The sequence below is a fragment of the Lontra canadensis genome, unplaced genomic scaffold, assembly GCF_010015895.1.
Source record: "Lontra canadensis isolate GAN:19392208 unplaced genomic scaffold, GSC_riverotter_1.0 scaffold16, whole genome shotgun sequence".
NCBI lineage: Eukaryota > Metazoa > Chordata > Mammalia > Carnivora > Mustelidae > Lontra > Lontra canadensis.
Genome location: NW_022631010.1, coordinates 11368705 through 11393909, shown reverse-complemented (window position 1 = coordinate 11393909; position 25205 = coordinate 11368705). Strand labels below are relative to the sequence as shown.

General features: G+C 40.0%; 1 protein-coding gene across 2 annotated transcripts in view; it reads right to left on the bottom strand.

Annotated features, from left to right (window-relative positions):
- PLCB1 (phospholipase C beta 1) overlaps positions 1-25205 on the bottom strand; it is a 673983-nt gene that overhangs the window by 61810 nt on the left and 586968 nt on the right. The window contains exons 28-32 of one of the 2 annotated variants that reach the window (XM_032859165.1): positions 22474-22550; positions 22293-22382; positions 21563-21620; positions 20868-20954; positions 9620-9737 (exon numbers count right to left, since the gene is read on the bottom strand). In XM_032859165.1, the coding sequence (XP_032715056.1) occupies positions 9639-9737; positions 20868-20954; positions 21563-21620; positions 22293-22382; positions 22474-22550 (411 nt within the window). In that variant the 3' untranslated portion in view covers positions 9620-9638. The remainder of the gene's footprint in view (positions 1-9619; positions 9738-20867; positions 20955-21562; positions 21621-22292; positions 22383-22473; positions 22551-25205) is intronic. The other variant, XM_032859164.1, reaches the window with a different exon arrangement.

The following is a 25205-nucleotide window of genomic DNA, read 5'->3' as shown; positions in this document are numbered from 1 at the left end:
CTGTCTGTCTCTCTTTTTTACTTTCTCTCAAATAAATAAAATCTTTAAAAAACAACAACAACAACAACAACAACAACAAAACAACAGTTTCCTCAGAGTTCCTTCGAAATTCCACTCCCTATAGAACAGGTTTTAAAAGCTTCTTGCATGAATCAGTCTCTTTGGGTGAAGTTCAGCTCTTTTTTTTTTTTTAATTTTTTTTTAAAGATTTTATTTAGTTATTTGACAGAGAAAGATCACAAGTAGGCAGAGAGGCAGGCAGAGAAAGAGGAGGAAGCAGGCTCCCTGCTGAGCAGAGAGCCCGATGCAGGACTCGATCCCAGGACCCTGAGATCATGACCTGAGCTGAAGGCAGAGGCTTTTGACCCAATGAGCCACCCAGGCGCCCGAAGTTCAGCTTTTCAAAGATGTCCTTCTGATTTCTAGCTCCTCGAAATGGTGGCTAAGTCTGTTTCAGAACTCAGACTGCCTTCAAAGTGGGAGAAGAAGAGTCAGGAGGCTCAGACTCACAAGGCTTCCTTCTATATCCTCACAGGTCTCTGCTGTGAAGTGGCTACTCTAGATTTCTTCACAGACTAATGGCTGCTGGCCCCCTGGGGTGATTGATTGGTCGTCGCTGCTTAAGTCCATGGTCTGAGCCAATTGGTCTGAGGGAGCATCTCTGTCTTATTTTAAGACACCAGCCCCCTCAATACCACCACTTTTTGTCACCAGGGCACACAGGACATTTCCTGTTCCCTCTGAGATGCACATGATATGAGAACCTTCCAGATTTTGACCCATAGAGGAAAAGTGACAGGTACATACAAATCTCACTTCCTGTTCTCTTCTCTCGCTCTACTTCTTCCCACAGTTCTCAGGGTGGGAAGGGGTACACTTTCTTCCTTCTCGGTGGCCCACCCTGAGTTCTGTCATCGCTGGGCATATGGTAAGACTCCAGCCCCTTAGGCTGGTCTGTGTTCAAAGAAGCTAATGGAATTTGGAGAAATCCCTTCCTCTATTGAAATCTCTTGTTTTTCAAGATTTCTGCCCTGCTAACGAGAATCCTTTCCCTCAGGGAACCCACTCCTTCCCTTTCCTAGAGCTATGATTCAGGAAGGATAGGGAGGGAAGGAGGGTGCTTAAAGAGAAAAGAAAATATATCAGTTTATTATGTGCAAAGTTTCATTGCTACACAAGGCAGAGTGAATTGTAATTACAGGACGGTAAATGTGGAAGTCTCTTCATCTTCCTAGGCTTTGTGTAGCCACCACTGCAGGCTTTGGGCCCTTGTGGATCAGCTCTGGGGACCACCATGCAAGCTCTATCAGTATTATTGTTAATGTACTAAATACCAAGAAAAAATGACCCAATATTGAACCAGTGTCTAGGACAACCCTTTATTGTTCTTGATAGTTCTTGATAGTTTATGCCATATGCTCATTAAGATCTCATTTTTCTACTGAGGAACTCTGATTCCTCAGAGAAAAACACAACCCTGACAAATAGTAAGATAGGTGGTCTATTTAGTCATCTCATGATAAACTAAAATAAGTGATTTATTTAGTCATCTCATGATAAACTAGACTGGACCATAAGTTAGAAATACCGATTAGTCACTTCGCCAATGGATGTCCCCATGACTATTCCAGATTTCTCTTTCCCTTCATGTCTGGGCTTCGGAAGAGTGTTAGATAAACAGTCCCTCATCCCTCCTTTCCTGTTTATCCTACTGTTATCTGGTCCCCACTCTCACGTTCCCACTAACCCATCACTAATACCAAAGGCACCCAGGCGTCCTGGTTAAAGTCAAAGGACACCTTTCTGTACCACTCAGTTACAGTAGACACTGTGCATCACTTTTTCCTCTTGGCTTCTCTGACAGTCTTGGTCTCCTTCCTATCTCACAGGTAGTACCTTTTCGGTCTCTTTCAGGCTGTATCACCTCTACCAAACTCTTAAAATGAGGAGTTATCTGGATCTCAGTCTTGGGATCCCTTCTCTTTTCCCTCTCTTGCCAAGGGTTGTAGCCATTTTAAGCTCAAATGTGTTCTAGATTCATGATCCTCAGATTTGTGGATGTAAGTTATACCCAGGGAAAGGGTGAAAACTTCCAATCACTTAATCTTTGCTGCTTGAATTTCTTCTTCTATAATCACCGTCATAAGAGCCTCAAAGGGTGTTATGGTGATAAAAGAAATCCTAAATGAACAGGGTTTTCATGAGAAAAGCAAGATGCATTGTGGTGTCCATTTGATGTGTCTACCTGGAGCAGGAAACTGAGCCCCTATTTGCTCTGTCACCTTAGGTACTTTCACTTCCTGAGCTTCAGATTTTAGAGACTTAACTGTAGTGTTTATCAACGATTGGGTGTGAATTCTGCAAAATGGCATTGCATTTTCAAAACATGAGCACCTCCTCACTTATCTGGAAGTGGTATAAAAAGGCAAGAGTGGAGAGGCACGCGGGTGGCTCAGTCGGCTAAGTGTCTGACTTAGGTTCAGGTTGCGATCTTGGAGTCCTGGGATGGAGCCCTGTGTCAGGATCCCCGCCGAGCATGGAGTCAGCTTGTCCCTTTCCCTCTGCCCCTCCCTCCACCCATGCTCTCTCTTCTCTCTCTCTCTCTCATCCTCAAATAAATAAATATAATCTTAAAAAAAGAAAAAAAAAAAGAGCAACAGTGGGGAGATATGTTTCCTACAGAATATAAAGCTTAACCTGAAAACCATTATTTATCCCAGAGGTTTCCTATTCTATTTCACTTACTGTCACTTAAAACTTTTAGGAGGAACAAAAGTCTCCCTTTTCAAATGAATTAGGTAAGTTGAGTATAAGCTTAGTAATAGCTGCAGAGTAGTATTAGCAGTGAGAGGGATATTACGTTACAGCTGAGGCAATTTTGAGGTAGAAGACACAGCTGGATGGGTTAGAAAGACCTTGTCAATGTTACATTTATGTTTTAGGGGACTTTTCTGTTGTCCCCAAAATATTTTATATGCAGGGACTGAGAGTCCATGGGTCAGGAAGGCAGCACTGCCCCTTTCTGGTGAAGGAAACAAAGAAATACAGGCTTTAAAGAGGTAATAAATCACATTTCCACAGAAAGTTTTGTTTTGTTTGTAACAGATGGGTAACAGTGTTTGCGGCTGTGGTAAGTGGCAACAGGAACCCTGCCTACAACTGTGAACTGAGTTTTGGGTATCTGTTATATTTGTTTTTAATATAATTTGTTTAATGGTAAGTGTATGTAATTTACGTTTTTATAATGGCTGCTTTTAACCGCTGGCTCACAGAAGCCCAGAAAAATTTAAAAATTAATGTCTTGTGAGCTAGTCTGACCAACTCCAACTTACCATTGGCTTGTCTTCAGAGAATAAAGGAAAAGTAATATTAATATTTGCTTGAGCAATATTTAATTATGTTTGAGTTCTGAGACGTGCACACTTAATTTAGATGTTTTTTCTAGAACTCTACATATCTATCAATGGGTAAATCAAAAGCAGTGATTAGAATCATCATATGCTAGATCAATAGATGACAGTTTTTCTATAAATTTGTGTGAGCTGAGTATGAGGTAGGTCTCATCTCCCTAGGGGAAGGAGGTGGGGAAAGAACCCAGTGAAAAAGCTATTTGCTTATTGAATGAATGACATGTTTTATGGACCTAATGGTGTCTCTTCAAAACTCTTATGTCGAAACCCCAACATATGCAACTTATTTGGAGATGGGGTCCTTAGGGATGTGATTAAATTAAATGAAGTCATAATGATGGAGTCCTAATCTGATAGGACTGGCATTCTTATAAGAGGGAGAGACACCAGAGCTCGCTCTGTGCACAAGGGCAGGTCAAACGCCACAGGAGGTTACAGTAAGAAGGCACTGTCAGTAAGCCGAGGAGAGACGTCTCACAGAATCTAGCCCTGCTAGCACCTTGACCTTACGCTTGGACCTTACGCTGCACAAGTGTGAGAAGAGAAGTTTCTGGTGTTTAGGCCACCCTGTCTGAGATATTTTGATATGGCTACCCAAACTAACTAATACAGCATGCAAATAATGCAATTCCATAACAGTTAACATGATACTCATACCTCAGGCTCTGTCACAAGGTCACGAGGAATTTCTTCCTATCTGCTCCTCTGCTTGATAAACTTCTACTTAATCCTGCCGGTCAAGGATTACCGCCTCTGGGAAGCCTTCCTTGTTTTCCCCCAGTTGTGTCAGGCCTTCTTCCCCCATAAACAGCTATATTATAGTGACGATTGTAGCGTTTTTTGTTCTAACACAAATCCTTTGAATCTTTAACTTTTTTAAAGTGTTTTTTATTTATTTGAGAAAGAGAGACTGAGAGAGAGAGACAGAGAGAGAGTGTGTGTGTATGGGAAGGGGGAGAGGGAGAGAGAATTCTTGAGCAGACTCCCCACTGAGTGCAGAGCCGGCTGTGAGACTCCATCCCAGGACCCAGAGATCACGACCTGGGTCAAAATGAAGAGTTGGCTGCTTAGCTGACTGAGCCACCCAGGCACACCCCCCAGCCACACCCTGGCATCCTTTAAAGAAAGGTAGATTGCATTTTAGAAATTAAGATGTAGCATACCTTCTGTGCTGCCTATATATTAGCCACTGGCCACATGTGGCTATTTGTCCTTACATTTAAATACGATTTAAATATAATTAAAATTCAGTACCTCAGTTGCCTTAGTGCACTTCAGATACTTGCTAACCACCTTTGGCTGGTGGCTGTTGCATTGAGCTCTCAGACATGGAACATTTTCATCTTCTCTAGGACAGAGCTGCACTGGGCTGCAAGCAATCTGAGGTGGGGGGCAAGCTTTGCATCTTTTTTGCATTGCTTTCTTGTCCCAGCATCTAGCCTGGTGCCTGATATACAGCAGGCATCCAGTAAGTATTAGCTGAATTATTCAAAGAAAAAAAAAGAACACTATTTATGTAGTTGTAGCTCCTTAAAGCATTTCATGGTTCCTCAAGATCACAGAAATAAATACGCCTATATACGTGCATTTTGATGACTGGCAAGTAAAATGCTAAAAATAAGCAATTTTCATTTTGCGTGGGATGAGAACACGAAGATGCTTTAAGATGTAATTATAGAATTCATCTCAGGTGTTAATATAGCAATCTATAGTTGTTAATTCAGAAGCACAATATCGATTCTAATTTATTTTTTTCTAGGTCATCTCAGCTTCATTGCTCTATAAGTGACTCTATGGACTCATTAAATCTTTCAGCATGATATTTATGCAACCCTATTTAATGATTCCTCCAACACCTTGAATTCTCTGGATCTCATACCTATTATTTCAGTGGCAAACTTCTGGGTTTAATTAATCCTACACTTTCTGGGCACAAAGGAGGTCAGGTAAAGGTTGCTTGTAGACAGCCCTTTTGTTGCCATATTTAAAGATCTTTGACAATAGCCCTTGGGAATCTAGGCATTTAGATGTTCCTATACTAGGAAAATTTTCTTTGTTTCTTACTTAAATGTTTCATGAGCTACCTCAAAGCAGTTCCCTTCACTCAAACTCTGGAGCAAAAGGAGAAACCCTATCCTGTGACATGATGGAGGATTAAAACCCATCTAAAAAAAAAGATGTTTTTCTTCCAAGATGTTCCTTTAGACTTCCTAGTCACTTCAAGGATAAACACCAGGGCTGAGTACATATTATTTGAATGAATAAATGAAAGCCATATAAACAACTGCTAAACCTTGGTACAAAGTCCAATGTGTACCCTAACTTCTATCTCACATCATTCAGGACACAAATTTCCAAGACAGAGAAGGAGGTGGTAGTTAGTGAGGGTGTTCTAGAGGGAACCATGCAGAGAGTAGAGAGAGGCAAGAAGATCTTCAGGGAAGTAAAGCAATTTAGGTTTGAACTCAGCACTCATACACACAAGCTGGATGGAGCAGAGAAGAAAGGAGGGAGGTGGAGAGTCAGGGTTGGGAGGAGGTGAGAGTGTCCATCCTCAATCCTCATGCTTTACAGAGGGGAGTGGTGAGCGGTGAGCCCCAAGAGCCATGGGCAGAGAAGGTTGTCTCAAAATCCTTTAAGCCACTTGCGCAGGTCACACTGAGTCTCAGTCTCCCCTCTGCGGGGCATTACTTGCCCACTGGATGTGATGAGCACAGAAAACAGTGGTCTGCCTCTCACCCATGGCCTGGGAGCTGCAGCCAACAGTGAAACCCCAGAGCTGAGCCTTGGGTTCGCAGGGGTGTTCTAACATCTAATCCTGCAAGAACATCTTCTCTAAGACATTGGTTTAGAAACAAGGGATACTGAGAAACTTGAACATGCTGCCTATGAGATTTAAATCCTCTTGCTGTTGTGATCATTTTGGGGGCTCAATCCCCGGCCAGATTGGGTTGTGATCTTAGGAAGGCTGGAGTATACCACCAGGAAAGAAACAGTGTTTGGTGTATGTGAATGGGTCCCTCCCTTCTAGCCACGCGGAGGGATCTCCTTCCTTCGACAGAAGCCTGTTAGGTAATCTCCCCACTTTACAGATGTTTATACTGAGGCAAAGATGGTGTACTTTTATTGCTGGCCTGTCCATGAAATGTGAGCAAGAGATATCATACCCTTGACATCTAGATCATAAAATCATAGCTTCAGATATTTACTGAGAAAGCTGAAGGGCACAATACATGACATGCGGTCTCCAAGGTCAGACACTCTTTGTATGACCTTGGGAAAGTTTATTAATTTTTCTGAACCTTAATTTCCTCTACTGTGCAATGTCCAGACGACTAGGATAACACATGTGATATGCTTTGAAGGTGCTTGGCAGCATAATAGGTGCTCAATAAATGCTAGTTTTTTCTGTTATTATTTAAACGTCAGGGGAGAAAAACCTTTTTAATGCTCTTCTATGGCCTTGAATTGCTCTTTATAATTTAAAAGCAGGTAGGACCTGTGTTTTTTGCTCTTTTGTGCTCTCTATTGAAATTGATATTGGCACAGCCCAGAATAAAGAAGGCACTTAATAAATTCTTCGCATAAATTGAAAATTTTCCAATGCTATATCACCAGCATTTTTATAGACATTGGTGTGTATATATATGTATACACACACACACACACACACACACACACATCTTTATGCAAAGGTCCATATGTACACAAAATGAGCAAACATCCTTTTTTATTTGCAATCTTGTTGTCTAGTGATTTGTATTTACCAAAAAATAGAAGTTACTGTGGTTAAAAGGATGACTAACCTTTACAGCTCCATTCATTAATCTCTAGTAGATACCGAGAAATATAATTTTCATCAGTGAAGGTTTGCATTCACAAATTTTAAAATGTGAAATTTCATGTATTTACATGAGGAGTACTCTTGGTATCAATCTTAGAGGGGAAAAAATCACTCTTTTCTAGAAAATGTGGGATGGCTTTATCTACTATTATTTTTGATTCATTCATTTTGTGTTCAGCAGTAGTCTATCAATGGGAAGGTATGAGGTAAGCGAGAAACATTTGGGGGAAATAGTAAACATGGCCCAAAACTGTACCTTTCATATACTGGCGGAGAAGGACTTTTTGTTCTTTTCCAGATACAAAACAGTGCATTTTTTTTGTTCTGTATTAACAATGAAACCTATTTTCCCCCAGAACATGTGAAATTGGTTTATTTTTATATTGTCTTTTATATGTGAAAAGCTGAAGGAACCAAACTAATGATGTGATTAAAGATTTTCTTAATGCCCAGTATTGTGGAAATACCTGTCTCTTTCGAAAACAAATATTTTTGTAACTCAGGAAGCTCAGTTGACCTTCTAAAGGAAAAACAAGTTGAGGACCAGCTGTTAGAAGCCTGATGAAGCCCAGCAACTAAAATGTGGTCCTTAGGCCTCTCTTGCATTTGTTTTGAAAAACAAAACCCAAGTCCTGGGTTCTGAGCTGCATTGCCATTTACCTCCTTGGAGAGAATTCAATATTCTACCTGTGGTATTAAATGTTTCACAATAACTTTCGAAAACACCAGAACAGTAACAGCAAACATCAAAAACAAACAAGCAAAAAATCCAATGATGCTGATACCTGATGACTTAAAAAAACACCCTGAACATTTATAGCCAACCGAAGAAGTCATTGTCAAGGTCTCCCTCCCTGATGCCTTCTGGGAGAAATCAATATTGCCTGCCCACCCCCAACCCCCACCTTTCCACGTGGGCTTTATCACAAGGTCACCACAGGAACAAGACCATCACAGCTGGGGGGGTGGGGACATGGATAGGATTCATAGCCAGGCTGGGGCTTTGCTCTCAAATGGCATTCTCCACCTTTCTCTAGTGTCACAGTCTGTAGTAAAAAAATAAAAAGGTCTCGAAGGGTCAGGCTCGTGATGAGGCCCAAAACTCAAAATACAATAAACCAGCAGGAAAGCAGCTTAAAGCTTTTCCTTGCAGGTGCTAAAGCCAGGAGGGTTAAGAATGTACTAGATCCCTGCTTCTCAAATGGGATCCATGGAAATGTGGCAGCAAGGGCATCCCCTGGAATCAGGTGAGAAATTCAGATCTCAGGTCCCACCCGGACCCCCCCGGAATCAGAATCTGCATTTTCATAGGATCTCCAGGTAATTCATACACTCACTGAAGTTGGGAAGTGTTGAGCTAACTACCACTGCGTGTGCTGATGGATGTAGAGAACAAGAAAGAAATTACAGCATTTTTGTTTTTTTTTTCCCCAGTGAAGTTGTTTTCACTAATTCTTCGACATGTTTCTAAACATACTGCTTCATAGATCGAGTGCTGGAAGATGAAAACATCATAAGCCTCGTTGTAGGTCTCTGCTTTCAATACATCAGAATAGATGTATTCTGCTTTCTCTACCATCACAATAACACCTCTTTCCTCCCTGAAATGCACACGCACTGGAATGGCTTTGGCCAGTTTTCCTATTAGCAAGAGGAATACAGTAGGTTTCATAATGCATTTCCTCTGGCAAGTTGAAATCCTTTCCAAACATCTGACCTTCATTTTGCTCCAACCAGCAGCCCCTGCCCAGGCATCCCGATTGGTGAGGTCTTTTCAAGGGCTTTTGATTTTAGGGAATCAGGAAATCCCGAGCTATCCCCTGAATTCAAAATATCACGTGGGAGGAATACAATGATTTTGCTGGATTTTTAAAAGGATAGGTGTAGTCAATCGAATGGAGTGGTTCAGGAATACTCCTTGAGAGTTAATTTAATCCCACTGGTGTTTAAGATAGTAAGACTGTGGGCAACCAAGGCTGCAAGAAGTAGGAACTTAAAAATGTCTCAAAAGCAGAAATAACAGCGCGAGTGTAAGAGAGAAAGATCGAGGTCTAAAAGGAAGCCAGTTTTGCAACTAGAGAAATAAAATGAAGAGAGGAAGAAGACAATAGTGGAGAATGGAATTGATGTCAAGAAGAGAGAGAACACTGATGAAAAATAAACACCAGGGGAATACAGGTAAAGATTAATCAGGTGCATCATGGTTATAGCTAGGCAGGAAAAGGATGGGAATGTAGAGAAAGGCCGGTGGGGGGTAGGGGTCTGGGGCAGTGGGAAAAACAAAGGAGCGAGTCCATGATGCCTGTAAACCTGATGGCCACACGCCACCCCTCTCTCAAAAGCGACCCCTCCCATCCAGTCCTACCTGGCCGGAAGGACGGTGGTCACCACTTGAGAGCTTGAGGGTTGGGGGGAGTAAAGTTGGGGGAAACAGAGGGATCCTCATGGCAAGTTTCCGACAAGAATGAGGAGGAATCGTCCCCCTGTGTGGGAAAAAAAGGGAGGCTGTCATTTTTGTGGCATTGAAATTGATTTCTAACCATTGGCTGTTTCAAACTCTTGGTCTGGGAGCTCTCTTGGAATACCTTCTAGAACGGAGATTTAAAATCTCCATCTCCTTTATCTATTCCAATGCTTCTACCCACAAACACAATGTGATTGGCAATGGAATTGTCCTTGGTTCTTGCCATCCCTCTGTAGGAATTAGATGTTAAGTATGATTGCAACTAGTAGTTTCGAAAAATTCTTTACAAAATCGCACTACTGCTAAGAAACTTGAAAAGAGATTGTATTGAATCCCTGACAGCAACTGAACAATGTAGCCCAATGAGTCTGGGCTGAATGGCTATACTTTTCTGTCTCAAAGAGAGAAAGCTATTTTTTAAACATATGTTAGTTTTGTTAGTCCTCTACATAACTCGTTTGTTAAAAAATATGCATTGAGCACCAATATGTGCCAGGCATTGTTCTTCGGTGCCTAGGACTCAAGAGCATCAGTGAGCAAAACAGTCCAAGCCCCTGTGCTCCAATGTAAAAGCAGCTTGTGTTCCACTGGGGAGGGAGCAACACTAAACAACGCACCTAAGAAAGAAGTAAATGACCTAATGAGAGAAGGTGATAAATGCTCTGAAACACAGAAAGTAGAGCAGAATAAATGGAAGAGGAGATACCAGGAATGGGGAAGTGGTGGGAAGAGTGCACATTTAAGTAAAGCGGTCATAGAAGGCCTCTTTGAAAAAAAAGCTTTTGAGCAAAGACTTGAACCATAGGAGGGAGGTGCCCAAGCAGACCCTTGAGAGATGAACATTCTGGGCAGAGGTCCATACAACAGTCCAGGGTGACATTGGCTTGGCTTGTTGGGTCCCAGCAAGGAAGCCAGGATGGCTGGAGCAGAGAGTAGGTCAATGAGGAAATGAAGAGGAGATACAGCAAAGTGCAGTCAGATCATGTCAGACCTTGCAGACTTTTATTTCTCAGAGAGATGGGAGCCATGAAAGAATCTTGAACTGGGGAGTGAGCTGATTTATGTTCTAAAAGATGACTCTGTCTGCCCTGTTGGGAGTAGATTGTGAGTTGGGCACATGTGGAAATGGGAAGACCATTTAGCAGGTTATTGAGAAATCCAGTTGAGAAAGGATGGTGGCTTTGACTGGGGTAATGGCGCTGCAATTGGTTCCTTAACAATTATAAAGATGTCCTAACCCTTTCATCGCATTTTGCAAGTCCTGCAGTATTTGTGATCTCACCTAGAAGATAGTCCTGATAATCAATTAAAGAATTGCAACAGCTCATTATGTATTTCCTAAAATCTAAGAACTGCTTTTAAAAAAAAATATGTGAGATTCAAAGGAAAAAAAAAAAAACAAAACCCTTTCCAGCCAAAGCTAGAAGACAACACATTTCCTGTTTTCTCCATGTCACCAAAACCATATACATGCTACTGACTACTATCTGAACCAGGATTTCTCCTATGCTAGCATAATTCTGGAGGGCAAAATCCATTTTGATGCCAAAATAGTTAAACATAGTAAGCTTCTTCCCAATTGTATCAAGTTGTTTGTGTGTGAATCCATGTGTGCATGTGTGTCTGTGATGGTCACAGAGGGTATGTAGTGGAGAATGTATGCAAACTGTCAGAAACATCATGAACTGTTTATTATCCCCTCACAAACATTAGCAGAAATTAAATACAACCCTATTAATAAAACTCTTTGAAACATAAAACTCTTTGGAATACGGAAATACTACTTGAACCTGGGTTTCAGCTACAAACTCAAAGACCTCCTCACCAAATTCAAAGATTATCCTCAGCAAATGATTACAATAAATGTAGAAGACTCCGGGACTCCAAGTGGTAGGTTTGCTACATTAATTTGACCTTAGGCAGAATACATGGGAAACAGAGAATGTGACTCTTGCTTTTAGAAACTGCTTTTCCCATTTTGAACTGAAATTTCCTTTAGCATTTTTCGGCTCACTGGTCATGCATTTTTCCTTCTGCAATAGCTTTTTCTCTGGTCTCCGCATGCTACTTCATCAAATGTTTCAAAAGCACCAGGACATCTCCTTTTTAGACATTCTCCAGGTACATATTTCTTGTGGTTTGAATTTGCTATCCTTCCCCTGAAAATGTTGAGGGCCATGGTAAAATCAGGTAGTGGTACCTGAGGTAATTAAATCTTTCCATTCCTTGCCTTAAATAGTATTTAAGGTGTGCAAGTTTGACTCTTTTTATTATTCTGGTTATACCAAAGCAGGGCTTTAAAAACAAACTAGAGATACACATTTGGGTCAGATCATCTAATTACTATTGGCAAAATTCACATAAATCATGCTCAATGATAGGCATGCAGAGTAGAAGTGAACCCAAAAGGTTTTGTGGGCCATCCAGGGTTGTGTGAACTCTTTTGTTTAGGGCAATCTTATTCGTCATGTTGATCTCAATTCTTGCTGGGAAGACTTTGAACCCCATCAACACATACACTCTTTGCTCTAATAAGTGATGTGTATTCTCTTTGGATACCCTCCCTTCCAAACTATAAGCCCATCACTGCACTCCCACATTTCCTCATCTTTAGGAAAGAAAGTAAGGGCAAGGAAAGGGGAAAGAATTCATTAATGGGGTAGAGAAAAGAGGAGGAATCAATGAAACCACGTGAATCTCCATTCCAATTTTGTTTAAGTCTCAAACCCAGTTGCCTTACAGGGGCTAATGAATAACAGGAATCCACAAGGCAGCCTGGGGAATGCCATGAAGGCCTGAGGGGAGCCCATTCTCTGCCCTAGAGATTTATTTACAGGTTGGCTCTCTGTAATTACATAATCTAATTTTTTTTTAAGTTTTATTTTTAAGTAATCTCTATACCCAATGTAGGGCTTGAACTCACAGCCCTGAGATCGAACCACATGTTCCACTGACTGAGTCAGCCAGATACCCTTATATAATCTAATATTAAAGAGAAATTATTTATTTTTATTCTTAAAGATTTTATTTATTTATTTGAGAGAGAGAAAGACAGAGATAGCGAGAGAGAGGAGGAGCTGGGAGGAGAAGGTTCAGAAGTAGGCTCCCCACTGAAGAGGGAGCCCAATGTGGAGCTTGATCCCAGGACCCTGGGATCAAGAATTGAGCTAAAGGCAGGATCTTAAATGACTGAGCCACACAGGTGCCTCGAAATTATTAAGAAGATTTCCAAGTATTAAATAATAGCATGAGGATTTTGTAATATGCTGACTTGCCTAGGCTGAACTGCATTACCCAGAGTTCCCTTTCCAAGTAAGGTGAGCTACAGGGGAGACTCTCCTGAGAGGTGGAGGACTGAGGAGGGAGGCAGTGGCCATCTATAACATACCCATGTTTTTGCAGATATGTTGAATGGGGTCTGGAATTACTTTCCCTTCTCTTTGGGCCTTTCTTTAGTTGCTCTGACTTCTGGTCCAGGTATGTGTGTGTGTGTTTGGCTCTGTGGTAAAGACTCAATCTTTTGCAGGTTCTGCTTCTCTAGGTGAACTCCAATTAATACAGGTATTAATGAATTTAAACATATTAGAAAGACCATGTAGGGATTTTCTATTCCTGGTTAGGTTACTCGGACCATTCTTCTCACTTAAAACAACTAAAAAAGCTAGATTCGAGATTGAAAATATTTTCTTCAAAGAACCTAAGAACCACAAAAATTTAAAGAGTGATCAGGCCCAAACTGCAGAACCTCAAACATAGAGAGAGAAGCCACTTATGCCCTGATGGGCTTTTGCTAATGCTGGAAGTTGAAACCATCTTTTGAAAGCCTGGTATGGTGGGGCCACAACTCAAAGCCTGTGCCCTGTACAGAATGAGGAATCCTAGGGGAAACTTTCCCTACAGTAAGTGAAACATACAGATTGTAGATTTGAAAATAAACCAAATAGCACTTATGGAATCAAAAAGAACACAAAAGCTAGGATTAAAAACCCAGTAGAAAAGTAGAAGAGCAATGTAAACAAATTTTTGGTGAATTTTTGGTGAAATTTAGAGAAAAATTGTCCACTGGGTAGCACAGAGAATTGAAAAGATGGAAAATACTGAAAAGAGTTACAAGACTGAGTTAATGGAGTAAAGGTCCATTTTATTTTATATGTAAATAATGTGATGGAAGCCATTTTTGCTGACATGATGGCTGAGTTTCTACAGAAGTGAGGAAAATTATCCATCCAGCCACCTCAAATACATATTTAGAGACATTTTAGAAAAACTGCATAGAACAAACACACACAAAAAAATCCTAAATGCAAGAAAAGGAGGAAAAATACAAGCTATTATCAAAGAATTACACTAAGACTAACAGCTTCTCCATAATAAGAGAAAGCAGAGGACAGGGGAATTTTATCTTCAGTGTGCTAAAAGAAAATAACTGTCAGCCTAAAATTTTATACCCAGTCAAAGTATCCTTCCAGAATGAAGGTAAAATAAAGACATATTTATTCTCAGACAAAAATGAAAACAAAACCAAAACCCCCAAAGAGTTTGTCATTGGTAGACTGTATAAAGGAACTTCTAAAGGATGTAGAAAATAATGGTCCTAAATGGACAGTCTGAGACACAAGATAGAATGCTGAACAAAAAAATCTTGTGAATATGTAGATAAGTCTAAATCAACACTGACAGTATAACATAGCATAAGAATGTCTTATTTGTTTAGAGATGTGTACACAATCATTAATACATTTCAAAAATAAATCAGAAGGAGACAGAGTCAAACTGTTCTAATGTTCTAGCACTGCCCAGAAGAGTCAATGTATCCTAGCTTTACATTCAAGAAAATAATGAATAACTACATTTTTTAAAAGGCAATTATTCACACTGATACCAACGGGGGAAAAAATAAAAAGTTTCTTCCACAGGAAAAAAAAACACACAAAAAAACAAACCATTGGTTGGGCCTACCAAGTCTTGACAATGAGCAAAACATAGTCAACAGGCAGCCAATTTGCACTCCGTGGTCTGGCTTTGTTGAGGAGGTCCAATGGGCAATGGCAAGGAGAATCCACATTTCCCCCATCAAGTTGCAAAGGATCAGGGAACACACAAATGAATCATATAAGGAAGAGGTTTTTACTTTAAATGCCCTAGTCTCTTTCTCCCTGAACACTGGGAAGGCAGGACTGAAATCACTTCATTGAGAGTTCTGTCTCAGGGCACAGTGGTAGATCTGACAAGACTAACTTCACTCAGAGGGATGAGTCACTCATCCTGCTCATTCAAAGATGTCAGGGAAATGAGGAAAATCAGTCTGTATTCCCCTGGTAGAGGAAAAAAATAAGAGCCAGTAGGCCACATGATGAAATATTCTTTCACTATAAATTAAAATGCCCTAAAGCTTCTTGAAATTCTCTCTTATTGATGAGCTTAAAGCTTTTCTTAAAAAAGAAAACCTGTGTTCTAAGAAGTATCAAAGACAAATTAAGTGTCAGAGAAAAAGTAAATTCCAGATTTATTAACTGTTTTATGAGGTTATGGAGATGGTTCATTAAAAAGTCCTCTCAAAAGATGATTCTTCTTGTAATGAGAACGAGTGGCTGCAAAGTGATCAATATACATTGGAATATTTGCAGCAGATTTGGGGCAACTCTGGTTAACGATGCTTCAACATGCTAAATAAATCTTTTCAAAGTGTTCAGGAGAAAGGCAGAGTGTCCTTTTTATAATCAATCAGTTCAGAGTTGGATGTGACCACAGAAGGTATGGTTTCTCTCTACTGGCAGTTGGGTTGTCAGTTGCTTCTGTTACCCTTTGTACACATATATACTTTTCCTAATGGTCTTGGCAAACCCAGGGATGGAAATCCCAAGGAAACCAATTATGTCACCTATATAATTATTAGGGTTTATTGCATCCATCTTAAGGACTCTGCAGCTATAGATTTCATAAAAAGACACACCTTGAACAAAGCCGAAAATAGCATACCCTCAGGGACTGAATTAAATATTTCACTGCTAGGATACACGCAACTGAACATTTCTTCAGAATGTAGAACTTAACTGAAAAGGAACTGGGTATTCTCTTTCAAGGATGTCTACTGCTGTTTGTAACTTAAGAAATTTCAGAAGGGCTTATGTACAGGAATGCATAGAGTAATTCTACATCAAATTGAGTTGCCTCTTTCAGAAATCACCTACTTCCATTTTCCCCAATGCCCTCAAGAATTACATGCAAAAGGAATAGACTCATTGATCTCTTTTTTAGTGGGGGAAAAATAGAGTCTATATATGAAAAAGGCCTAGTGCATGCCACAAAGTTGGACATTCTAAAATAAATGTTCACACTGTGTCTGGCCAAATTTGGTTCTCTACCAAATATGTGCCAGTAGAATGGAAGTCCTTGGTACCAGTGTGGAAATGAAATGGTCTTGACTGATGCCCATTGTCTTCCAACTGTTCTGTTGGAGGATGGTAACAATTTTAGGAACTTGAGTTGATACTTACAGATCATAAGCCCATGGTGGAGTAAAAGGTTAGAAGTTTACACTTTGGATTAATCTTCATATGTAGTTCGCTCTACATCCAGCCAGAACTCCTTGCCATTGAAGAGCTGTTGTCTTTCAGCAATTGGGTTTTCAAATTTCTTTTGTTAAAAAAATACTTGTTCAATTTTCAAGGAGTTGTTTGGTTATCAAAGGCTTGGAAAACTCTGCAGCTTGTAATTGTGGTTCAGAATAGCTCAAAATCGTAATACTAGGAAAATATAGGCATGCAAAAATAGCTTCCTCCCTGTTTTGGAGGAGGTTAGGAACATTAAACACGTTATTACATTAGTTAGAATAAGTGGACAAAGAGAAACTAAGTGATTATATTTGACGTGTTGGTGAAAGAAATTAACAAATGGGAAGACATATGATGCCATGTAGTGTATCTACTTGCTGTAGGCAAAAGATTAGCCATTACTGTTTATAAAACTGCTCATTGCATCTTAAAATACTTGAAGAAAGAACTCTACTCCCCTCAGTAACCTCTGGCAAAGTTTGTCATGCTTTCCTCTTCATAGAAAGATTGTAATTATCTTTAATATTACCTACTATAGAGTCAACTCAATTTCTTTGTCCAACATTCAGTGATGGAACAGTTCATAAATTTCTAGATGTCATGAAACCATTCCACTTTCTCATCTTTCTGACCGAATGCAATGGACTCAGTTAACCTTTTATAAATACTGCTGGTTGGTCTCATTCCCTCGAGTTACTGTTCTTTCTTTATTGTTTCTGCTTTTGTTAATTTCCCTCATATCTATGTCTAGCCTTAAAAGGCCATTCTGATACTGGATGTGAAGAGGGATTATTTCAAAGCCAGTGCTATCCTATTTCTGGTCCACATCCAACAATTACAGGAGTGTGGATGAATGCTATGCCAGTCTGGACTTTCACTTGCCTATATTTGCTTCCCTGTGCTTTGTGCTTTCTCCACATAACCTACATTTTATCTTATTCATTTCACTGTTTATTATTGTTCCTTCTTATCACAGACATTTCCTTTGATTAGCCACGGTGTCCTACAATATTAACTGTCATGATTTCTTATGTTAAAGTCATGGTTCTAAAGCACAACATTTCTTTTTTTTTTTTTTAAATATTTTATTTATTTATTTGACAGACAGAAGTCACAAGCAGGCAGAGAGGCCGGCGAGAGAGAGGGAGAAGCAGGCTCCCCGCTGAGCAGAGAGCCTGATGCGGGGCTCGATCCCAGGACCCTGGGATCATGACCTGAGCTGAAGGCAGAGGCTTTAACCCACTGAGCCACCCAGGCGCCCCTAAAGCACAACATTTCTTAAGCCTTGAAGAGCACCTCTTAATAAATGCCTTCATTTGACATGAAACCAAAAATCTCCAAGGGCAACCTTCAAATCCAGACACAAAATGGTAGTAAGGGCAACATGGATGAAAAGCAGAGAGATATCACTGGTGTTCCTATTTAGTAAAAAATGAAGGAAACAGAAATCAATGCTGATGAGGCTGTGGAAAAAAGGAACCCCCAAGCACGGTTGGTAGGAATGCAGATTGGTACAGCCCCTGGGGAAAACAGTATGGTGTCTCCAGTGTATCCACTACTGGGTATTTACCCAAAGAAAACAAAAGCACTAATTTGAAAAAGTACATGCACCCCTATGTTTACTGTAGCATTATTTACAATAGCTAAGATATGGAAGAAACCTGAGTGTCCATCCATAGATGAATGGGTTAAAAAAAATTAAGTATATTTATACAATGGAATATTACTCAGCCATAAAAAAGAATGAGCTCTTGCCATTTGCAATACCATGGATGGAGCTAGAGGGTATTATGCTGAGTGAAATAAGGCAGACAGAGAAAGACAAATACCATATGATTTCACTCATATGTAGAATTTAAGAGACAAAACAAATTTAAAAAAAAGAAAAAGAAGAGACAAAAAAATCCAGACTTTAAATACAGATTACAAACTGGTGGTAGCCAGAGGGGAGGTGGGTGGAGGGATGGAAGAAATAGGTGAAGGGAATTAAGAGTACATTTATCATGATGAACATTAAGTAATGTATAAGTTGTTGAATCATTACATTGTACACCTGAAACTAATATAAACACTGTATATTAACTATACATCAATAAAAATGAAAAAATAAAAAATAGAATCAATAAACTTAATACCTCAAAAAGGCCTCTTCTCCATATACCATGACTTTGGGGGTTAGAACTTCAACATGAGAATTCTGGGAGGACACAATTCAGCCCATAGCACCACTGATTCTGATTATTAGCTATATTTGGGCAGATTAAACTGATCATGTACAGACAGGCCCAGAATTTTACAAATAAAACAAAACACAAATGAAGGCAAAAGAACTACTACAAATTCAAAGAAACACTTCAGACCTCTTGCTATGGACCAAAAAAAGAAGAAATGGGAAATGGTATAAATATGGTAGTGGCACACACTGTTAATTATCTACCTAATTGCTATTTCTATTTCTTTGATAACAAAACATCAGTTTTGTTCAGGTGCCTGTTGACTATGATATTGAGGAAAAGCTGGACTTCTCTTCACCCTTTTGAATGAGCCTTAATTGCACTAAACCAATGACATGCAAATGACACCCACCTGCCTGTGATTGGTTTAGGAATGGGTATATGGCACAATCTTAGCCAATGGGGAGAAGGGTATCAGGAAGATTTAGGAAAGTTTTCCTTAATTCTGTAAGATGAAGACATTGCCTTTGAATGGTTTTATGTAATGTTGTGATGCATGGAGCTATGGCAGCCATCTTGTGACTATAGTTTTACAGTTCAGGCATGAAAGGCAACAAAGTGAGATGGCATGGTAGAGATTCTGAAAATACCTGGACTCTTGATGAGGTTGGTGAGCTGTTAGATTAACCAATCCTCAAACTGTGACATGTCTGAACTTTCAATAATACGACTTACTAAGTTTATTATTGTATAAGCCAGTTTTAATTGGGTTTTCTGTAAAACTGCTATAGAATGCACCTTGACTGATGAGCTGCCCAACACTTATTCTTCTAATGTGTAGTCATACTAAGTGCAGAAGTTTACAGGTGCTTTAACACCTACCAAAGTTGATTTAATCATGATAACCTAGTGCGGTAACAGAATCTATTTGTAGGGTTTTTTATAGTGAGTTATATAATCAAAACACATTTGTGATTGCATTGTATCTGTGAGACAAGTAGCTGATGATTTTAGACCACAAACAAAAACAAAGCAAAATAAAACTCTGTGGCAACAACAATATCTCAGAAGATATATATTTCTTTCAAATACAAAAACTGGTTAATGAGATAGCAGTCATAACCAGGGTATATTATGTCAGTGTACAAAGTAATGACATGTGACTTTAGATAGCATGGATTAAAAATGTGTATATGTGAATATATCACCTGGGACTGATTATTAAGGTGTTAATGTGTTTCTTAAATTCCAGCTAGACCTGAATCTTTTGCTCCAAACATTTTGAAAGATCAATCCTAAATGGAAAATATAGCAATTTCTGAAATTATCCTAAAACTTATTACTAATGCATAATCAACTCAAAATGATGGCTAAGAATATTCAAAGTGCATGTTTACATGAAAGACATAAAAATTAGCAGCATGTTTAAGTAATTATCAATTCTCAGATTTTCATTACTGCTTCATCTATATTTCCAGGCCTAAAAACTTCAGGAGTTAAAAAAATTAAATAAATCTCCTGTCTTATAAATACAAAAGGAGAAGAGCAGAAATAACTGTAAAGATATATTTAGAATCAGTCACAAAAAATTCTATAAGCAGTAAATTGATGAATGGACTATACAATGAAATGAAAACAACATTTAAACTTTGCAGGTTCATAGAGTACTTGTATGGAACAGCAATACGTTTTAGAGTAGATATTTTTAACCGTGCATAGAAAAATAATAAAACTGAAAAGCACATTTTTTCACAGACAAATATTCAGTGATGCATCAAAATGTATGTAATGATCTAAAATCAAGATGCTGTTTGCCAACCTAAAAGTATTTGATTTGTAGATGATCAGTTTGTGTACATTTAATATTAATGAGAAACAGTTGATTTTGACCGAACAATAAGGATAGGGTAATTTTAAAGAGGAGCCACATATACTATTATATAGGGATGGGGGGAAGATTTGTTCTTTCTTTTTTTTTTTTCTTTTTCTGGTTTATGAGAGCATTTTGTTGGCTAAAAACCGGGGTGATTTTGGTACAGAACGTCCTCTGCTGGACAAAGTCCGCCATTACAATATTTTATCAGAACCGAAGAGGCCTGGTTAATTCCACTAATTCTCTCTATCCCGGCAGGGAGAGAGGGAAAGCACTTTAAAGACATCTGAACCACACTTCAGACCAACTGCAACCAAGATGTCAGGATCTGCGTGTGAGCATTTGCAATGTGTAAAGCTCACCAGTAGATGATAAATGTGTACTGAATATCGCTGGAAAGATTTTCACCATGGTTGAGGAAGATACAGTTTACCCTGTAGGAACAGCTCTGAGAGACCGTGTGCAAGGTACATGACCTACAGAGATCTTATTTTAATCGAATGGAAAGAAAATGAAGTTATTGCTTGTTATTACTTGGTTCAGTTTACCTTGGGCTTTTCGTCCAGGATCTGTTGACGTATCTCCTTGTGTTTCTCTACAAGTTTTTCTTGCCGTTTACTTTGGGCCTCTTCTAACTACAAGAAAGTGACAAAGAAAGTCATTTTCATCTAAATGTGCAAGGGAATGTTTTCAGAAAAAAAACGAAAGCTTTTCAGAGCTATGGCATACATTGAATTATTTCATATCCTGAGCAAGAACTGTCCTTCCAAGTGTAGGAGACTGTTGGTAAATGTTGGTCCTGGGTGATGGGGACACAGCATCCAGGTGGGGGTGATCTATAAATTATGTTGATTTAATTAAAAATTAACATTTTTGTTAATGTTTGAAAATTTCTGTAATATCAACTTAAAAAATAGAGGAGTGCCTTTGGAGGTGGCCATCTTTCCTCGCAGTGATGACAACTACACGTTCTTTTGGGGGCTCTGCTATTGACCTTATACTTCTAGGCTCCTGTCTTTGGAAAGGATTCTTGACATTTATTTTTCGATGACCCTTTTTATCTATAGGTTTGCAATTAAATTTGCAGAAACACTGATTACAGAACAGCTGCTCTGTAAAGCAGCTCTCCCAGGTGCTGGTGATAAACGGATACCAGGCTCGGCATTTCCCTTCAGAGGCTCACACTGTGCTTGCCGAACATTCATATGTGGTTTGCAAAACAGAGAGAGATTAACTGACGTACCCTCTTGATGTACTGCACCACCTCTTGGATGTATGACCGGATCATCTCTGTCTTTTCCCTAAGAGCAAATGACAACTAGATCATTATATGACGTCATTCAGCATCAACATATAGGTGCACCTGGGACTTTCAGATGAAAGTTTCCAGAACTTTCTACATTCTCATTGCTGCTGCAAGAAAGGTACAGCTTGCTAGCTCTGGACAGAAAGCAGGTTCGGCCCACCAGCAAGCAAGCTCTGTTTTTGCTAAATGCTGGGAACCTGGACGGACAGCGTGGGAACTGAGGATTGGGTTTTTTTTTTCCCTAAGGACAACTCTTTACTCCACCTTTATCTGAAAGATCCTTGGGTGCGCCTTAGTTCTTTGCTGAACTGCTCTATGATTTCCATGTTAAAAACTTTACAAAAGGGATCTTTGGAAAGGTTAATTAGAGGAGAAATTTCACAGATGGGTCTTTAGATGGTTAAGAAGTTGTTATCCTGGGGGTGCCTGGGCGACTCAGTGGGTTAAGCCTCTGCTTTCGGCTCGGGTCATGATCTTGGGGTCCTGGGATTGAGCCCCACTTTGGGCTCTCTGCTTAGTGGGGAGCCTGCTTCCCCCTCTCTCTCTGCCAACTTGTGATCTCTGTCTGTCAAATAAATAAAGTCTTAAAAAAAAAAAAAGATTATCCTGAACGGAATAAAATAATCCCCAGGAGACAGGTAGGGGAGAAGGGGTTCTTTCTCCTTACTCTTCCATTTGACTTTTGTCTTTGGATTTAGCTTCTGTTATCTTCTCCTGCCTTTTTTTGTCCATCTTCTTCTTTAACTCCTTCTTCTCTCTGAAGTCAAAACGGAAGTAAGAGGGGGGAAAAAGGTAAATAAACAGCAGATTTTGTGCAACACATCTGTAGACACAGAATGCAGGCTTACTTCTCACAGATTTCTTTGAGCTTCTTCAGCTGATTATTCTGACATTCTTCAGCAACATCCGTCAATTTTTGAATAAGCTGGGGAAAGAAAATGTGTTTGCTGTTTTACATGATCACAAACAAAGCATCCTCTCCCCTGGATCCTCCAGATAGCAGTGTCTGGCGTTTAGAAAGCGATGATGGATGTTTAACAATAGTTAACAGTTACCAGGCATCTACCATGCCAAGCGGACATAATGTAAAACCATCGCATTATCTAGGTTTTAATATGAACGTCTTCCTCTTATCTCCTTTTTAATTAAACAGGATTCCTTAGATTATTGTCCTGGTTTCTGCAACTTAGCTCAGTGCCATGACAAGTAACATGGAAGTTCTGGCTCCAGTCCCCACTCCAGGACATCAAAAATATGATTTTGGTCAAGACTGCTACATTTTCTGAACCTTCATGTTCTCGGTTATAAACGGGATGATCACTTCTTTTGTCTCTTGGAGATATAGTGAAGCTCAAAATCGCAGGAGGATGATATGAATATAAGTTATAATCAACTCTGAATTGGAATTCTGGGTTTCCACCAGATTCATTGTTTGCCTCAAGGACCATGAGTTGCCCATCTTAGATGGAAATCGGTGTTTGGGGGCGCCTGAGTGTCTCAGTGGTTTAAGCCTCTGCCTTTGGCTCAGGTCATGATCTCAGGGTCCTGGGATGGAGCCCCGCATCGGGCTCTCTGTTCAGCGGGGAGCCTGCTTCCCCCCCCCCCCCACTTTCTGCCTGCCTCTCTGCCTACTTGTGACCTCTCTCTGTCAAATAAATAAAAAAAAATCTTAAAAAAAAATAAGAAAAAGAAACCGGTGTTTGCATCCTTGTGTAGGTAACTTCCAAAGACCTTCAGAAATTCTCTCTATAGAATGGTACCCCTGAATTTTCATGCATTTCATGAAAGCAATTCTTTTACTGTTTTGCATCAATTTTCTTATCAAACCAAACTTCCAGAGGGCAGTGACCATTGTCTGTGTTTGCATATCCTTGGCCCTCTGCACCATTCCTAGTGTTCAGTAGGTGCTCAGTTAAATGCTTATCAGTTACATGAGGGTCATTTTGCTTTCCAATCCCATCTCTTTCTCTGTTCCACATGAAGAACCTATGGAATTTTCTGCCATTACTCAGGCAGTGGTGGCAACTGGACTCTACCCTTCTGACTGGAGCCCCAAGAAGATGGTGTGGGCTTCCTCTGAAAGCCCCCCACCGCTGTCAGCCAGTAAAGGAGATTCTCAGATACCGCAGGGTAAGTGACCTGTTGCTGCAACAGGGACAAGGCAATCTAATCAGAGTCCCAGCAAACTAACTAACTTCCTTCCTTCCTTCCTTCCTTCCTTCCTTCCTTCCTTTCTTCTAATTACGTTCAGTTAGTCACTATATAGTAAATATACTATTAGTTTTTGATGCAGTGTTCAACAATTCATGTTATGTATAACACCAGTGCTCATCACAGCACACGCCCTCCTTAATACCCATCACTGTGTTACACCTCCCCCTAACCGCCCTCCAATCTGAGACCCCAAGAGTAATATCGACCAGGAATTTACAGAGGCACTCCACAGAAACAGGGACGGGTCAGACAATGGGATGGCATAAATACATATCTTTCAGTAGTAACTCTCAACAGGAATGTTGAGATGCTCCCAGCAAGCTTCCATAGCTGATTTGCATAGGGCCAGCACTGTCTGCAGAGTTTTAAGCCCTGTGAGGTTGTGCTTCTAGCTTCGTTTTACATAGGAAGTCACTGACACGCGTGGCTCAGGTCCCGGGCCCCCAGCCTCAGAGGTGGTTAAGTGGCAGAGCTAGGTGCAAACCCAAGAAATCAGGCTCTGTGGCTGGTAGCCTTCACCACTACCCTATGCTCTTTTCATTATGATTTTAGAAATTATTATTTAAAAAAAAAAAAAAACCTTCTTATGTAAGAGGATAAAAACTTAAGGGAGAAATTGTCTTAGAGAACTACAACAAAGTAGGCACATTGACTTAACATTAACGTGAAATTTGAGGCATTTGTCTGTGAAGTGGATTAAATCGGACAAATATGAACTGGGACTCGCGCCAACAGAAAATCTATTTGATCTTTCAAAAGAGATTGCCTGATCATGACCATCACAATTAAAGAAATCATGAAATATTACAGCGTTGTAGTGCCATTTATCAAGCTGTCTAGATGTAAAATGTCGGTGTGCAAAGACTCTGGAAATTTCCTTGAGGAGTCCTGCAATCTCTATTCTAGCTGAGGGTGTGCACTCGGCCCCTTTCCTTCCCCATAAGATCTTTCTTCTCTCTCATTCACTCTAAGGAGTTAAGAGGGTTCTCCCTGGTGAACCATGAGAGACTATGGACTCTGAAAAACAATCTGAGGGTTTTGAAGGGGCGGGGGTTGGGAGGTTGGGGGAACCAGGTGGTGGGTATTAAAGAGGGCACAGATTGCATGGAGCACTGGGTGTGGTGCAAAAACAATGAATACTGTTACGCTGAAAAGAAATAATTAAAAAAAAAAAAAAAGAGGGTTCTCCTCAACCTTGACTGCAATATCAGAACCACTGCTGGGCAGCTTCTTGAAAATGCAGATTCCTGGGCCCGTACCTAGGTCTATGGACTCCAAATGTCTAGGGGGAGGGCCTGGAAGTCAGTATTTTCAAAAATCTCTGGTGATTTGGATACTTTGCCGGATCTGGGGGGGTCTCCGAGGG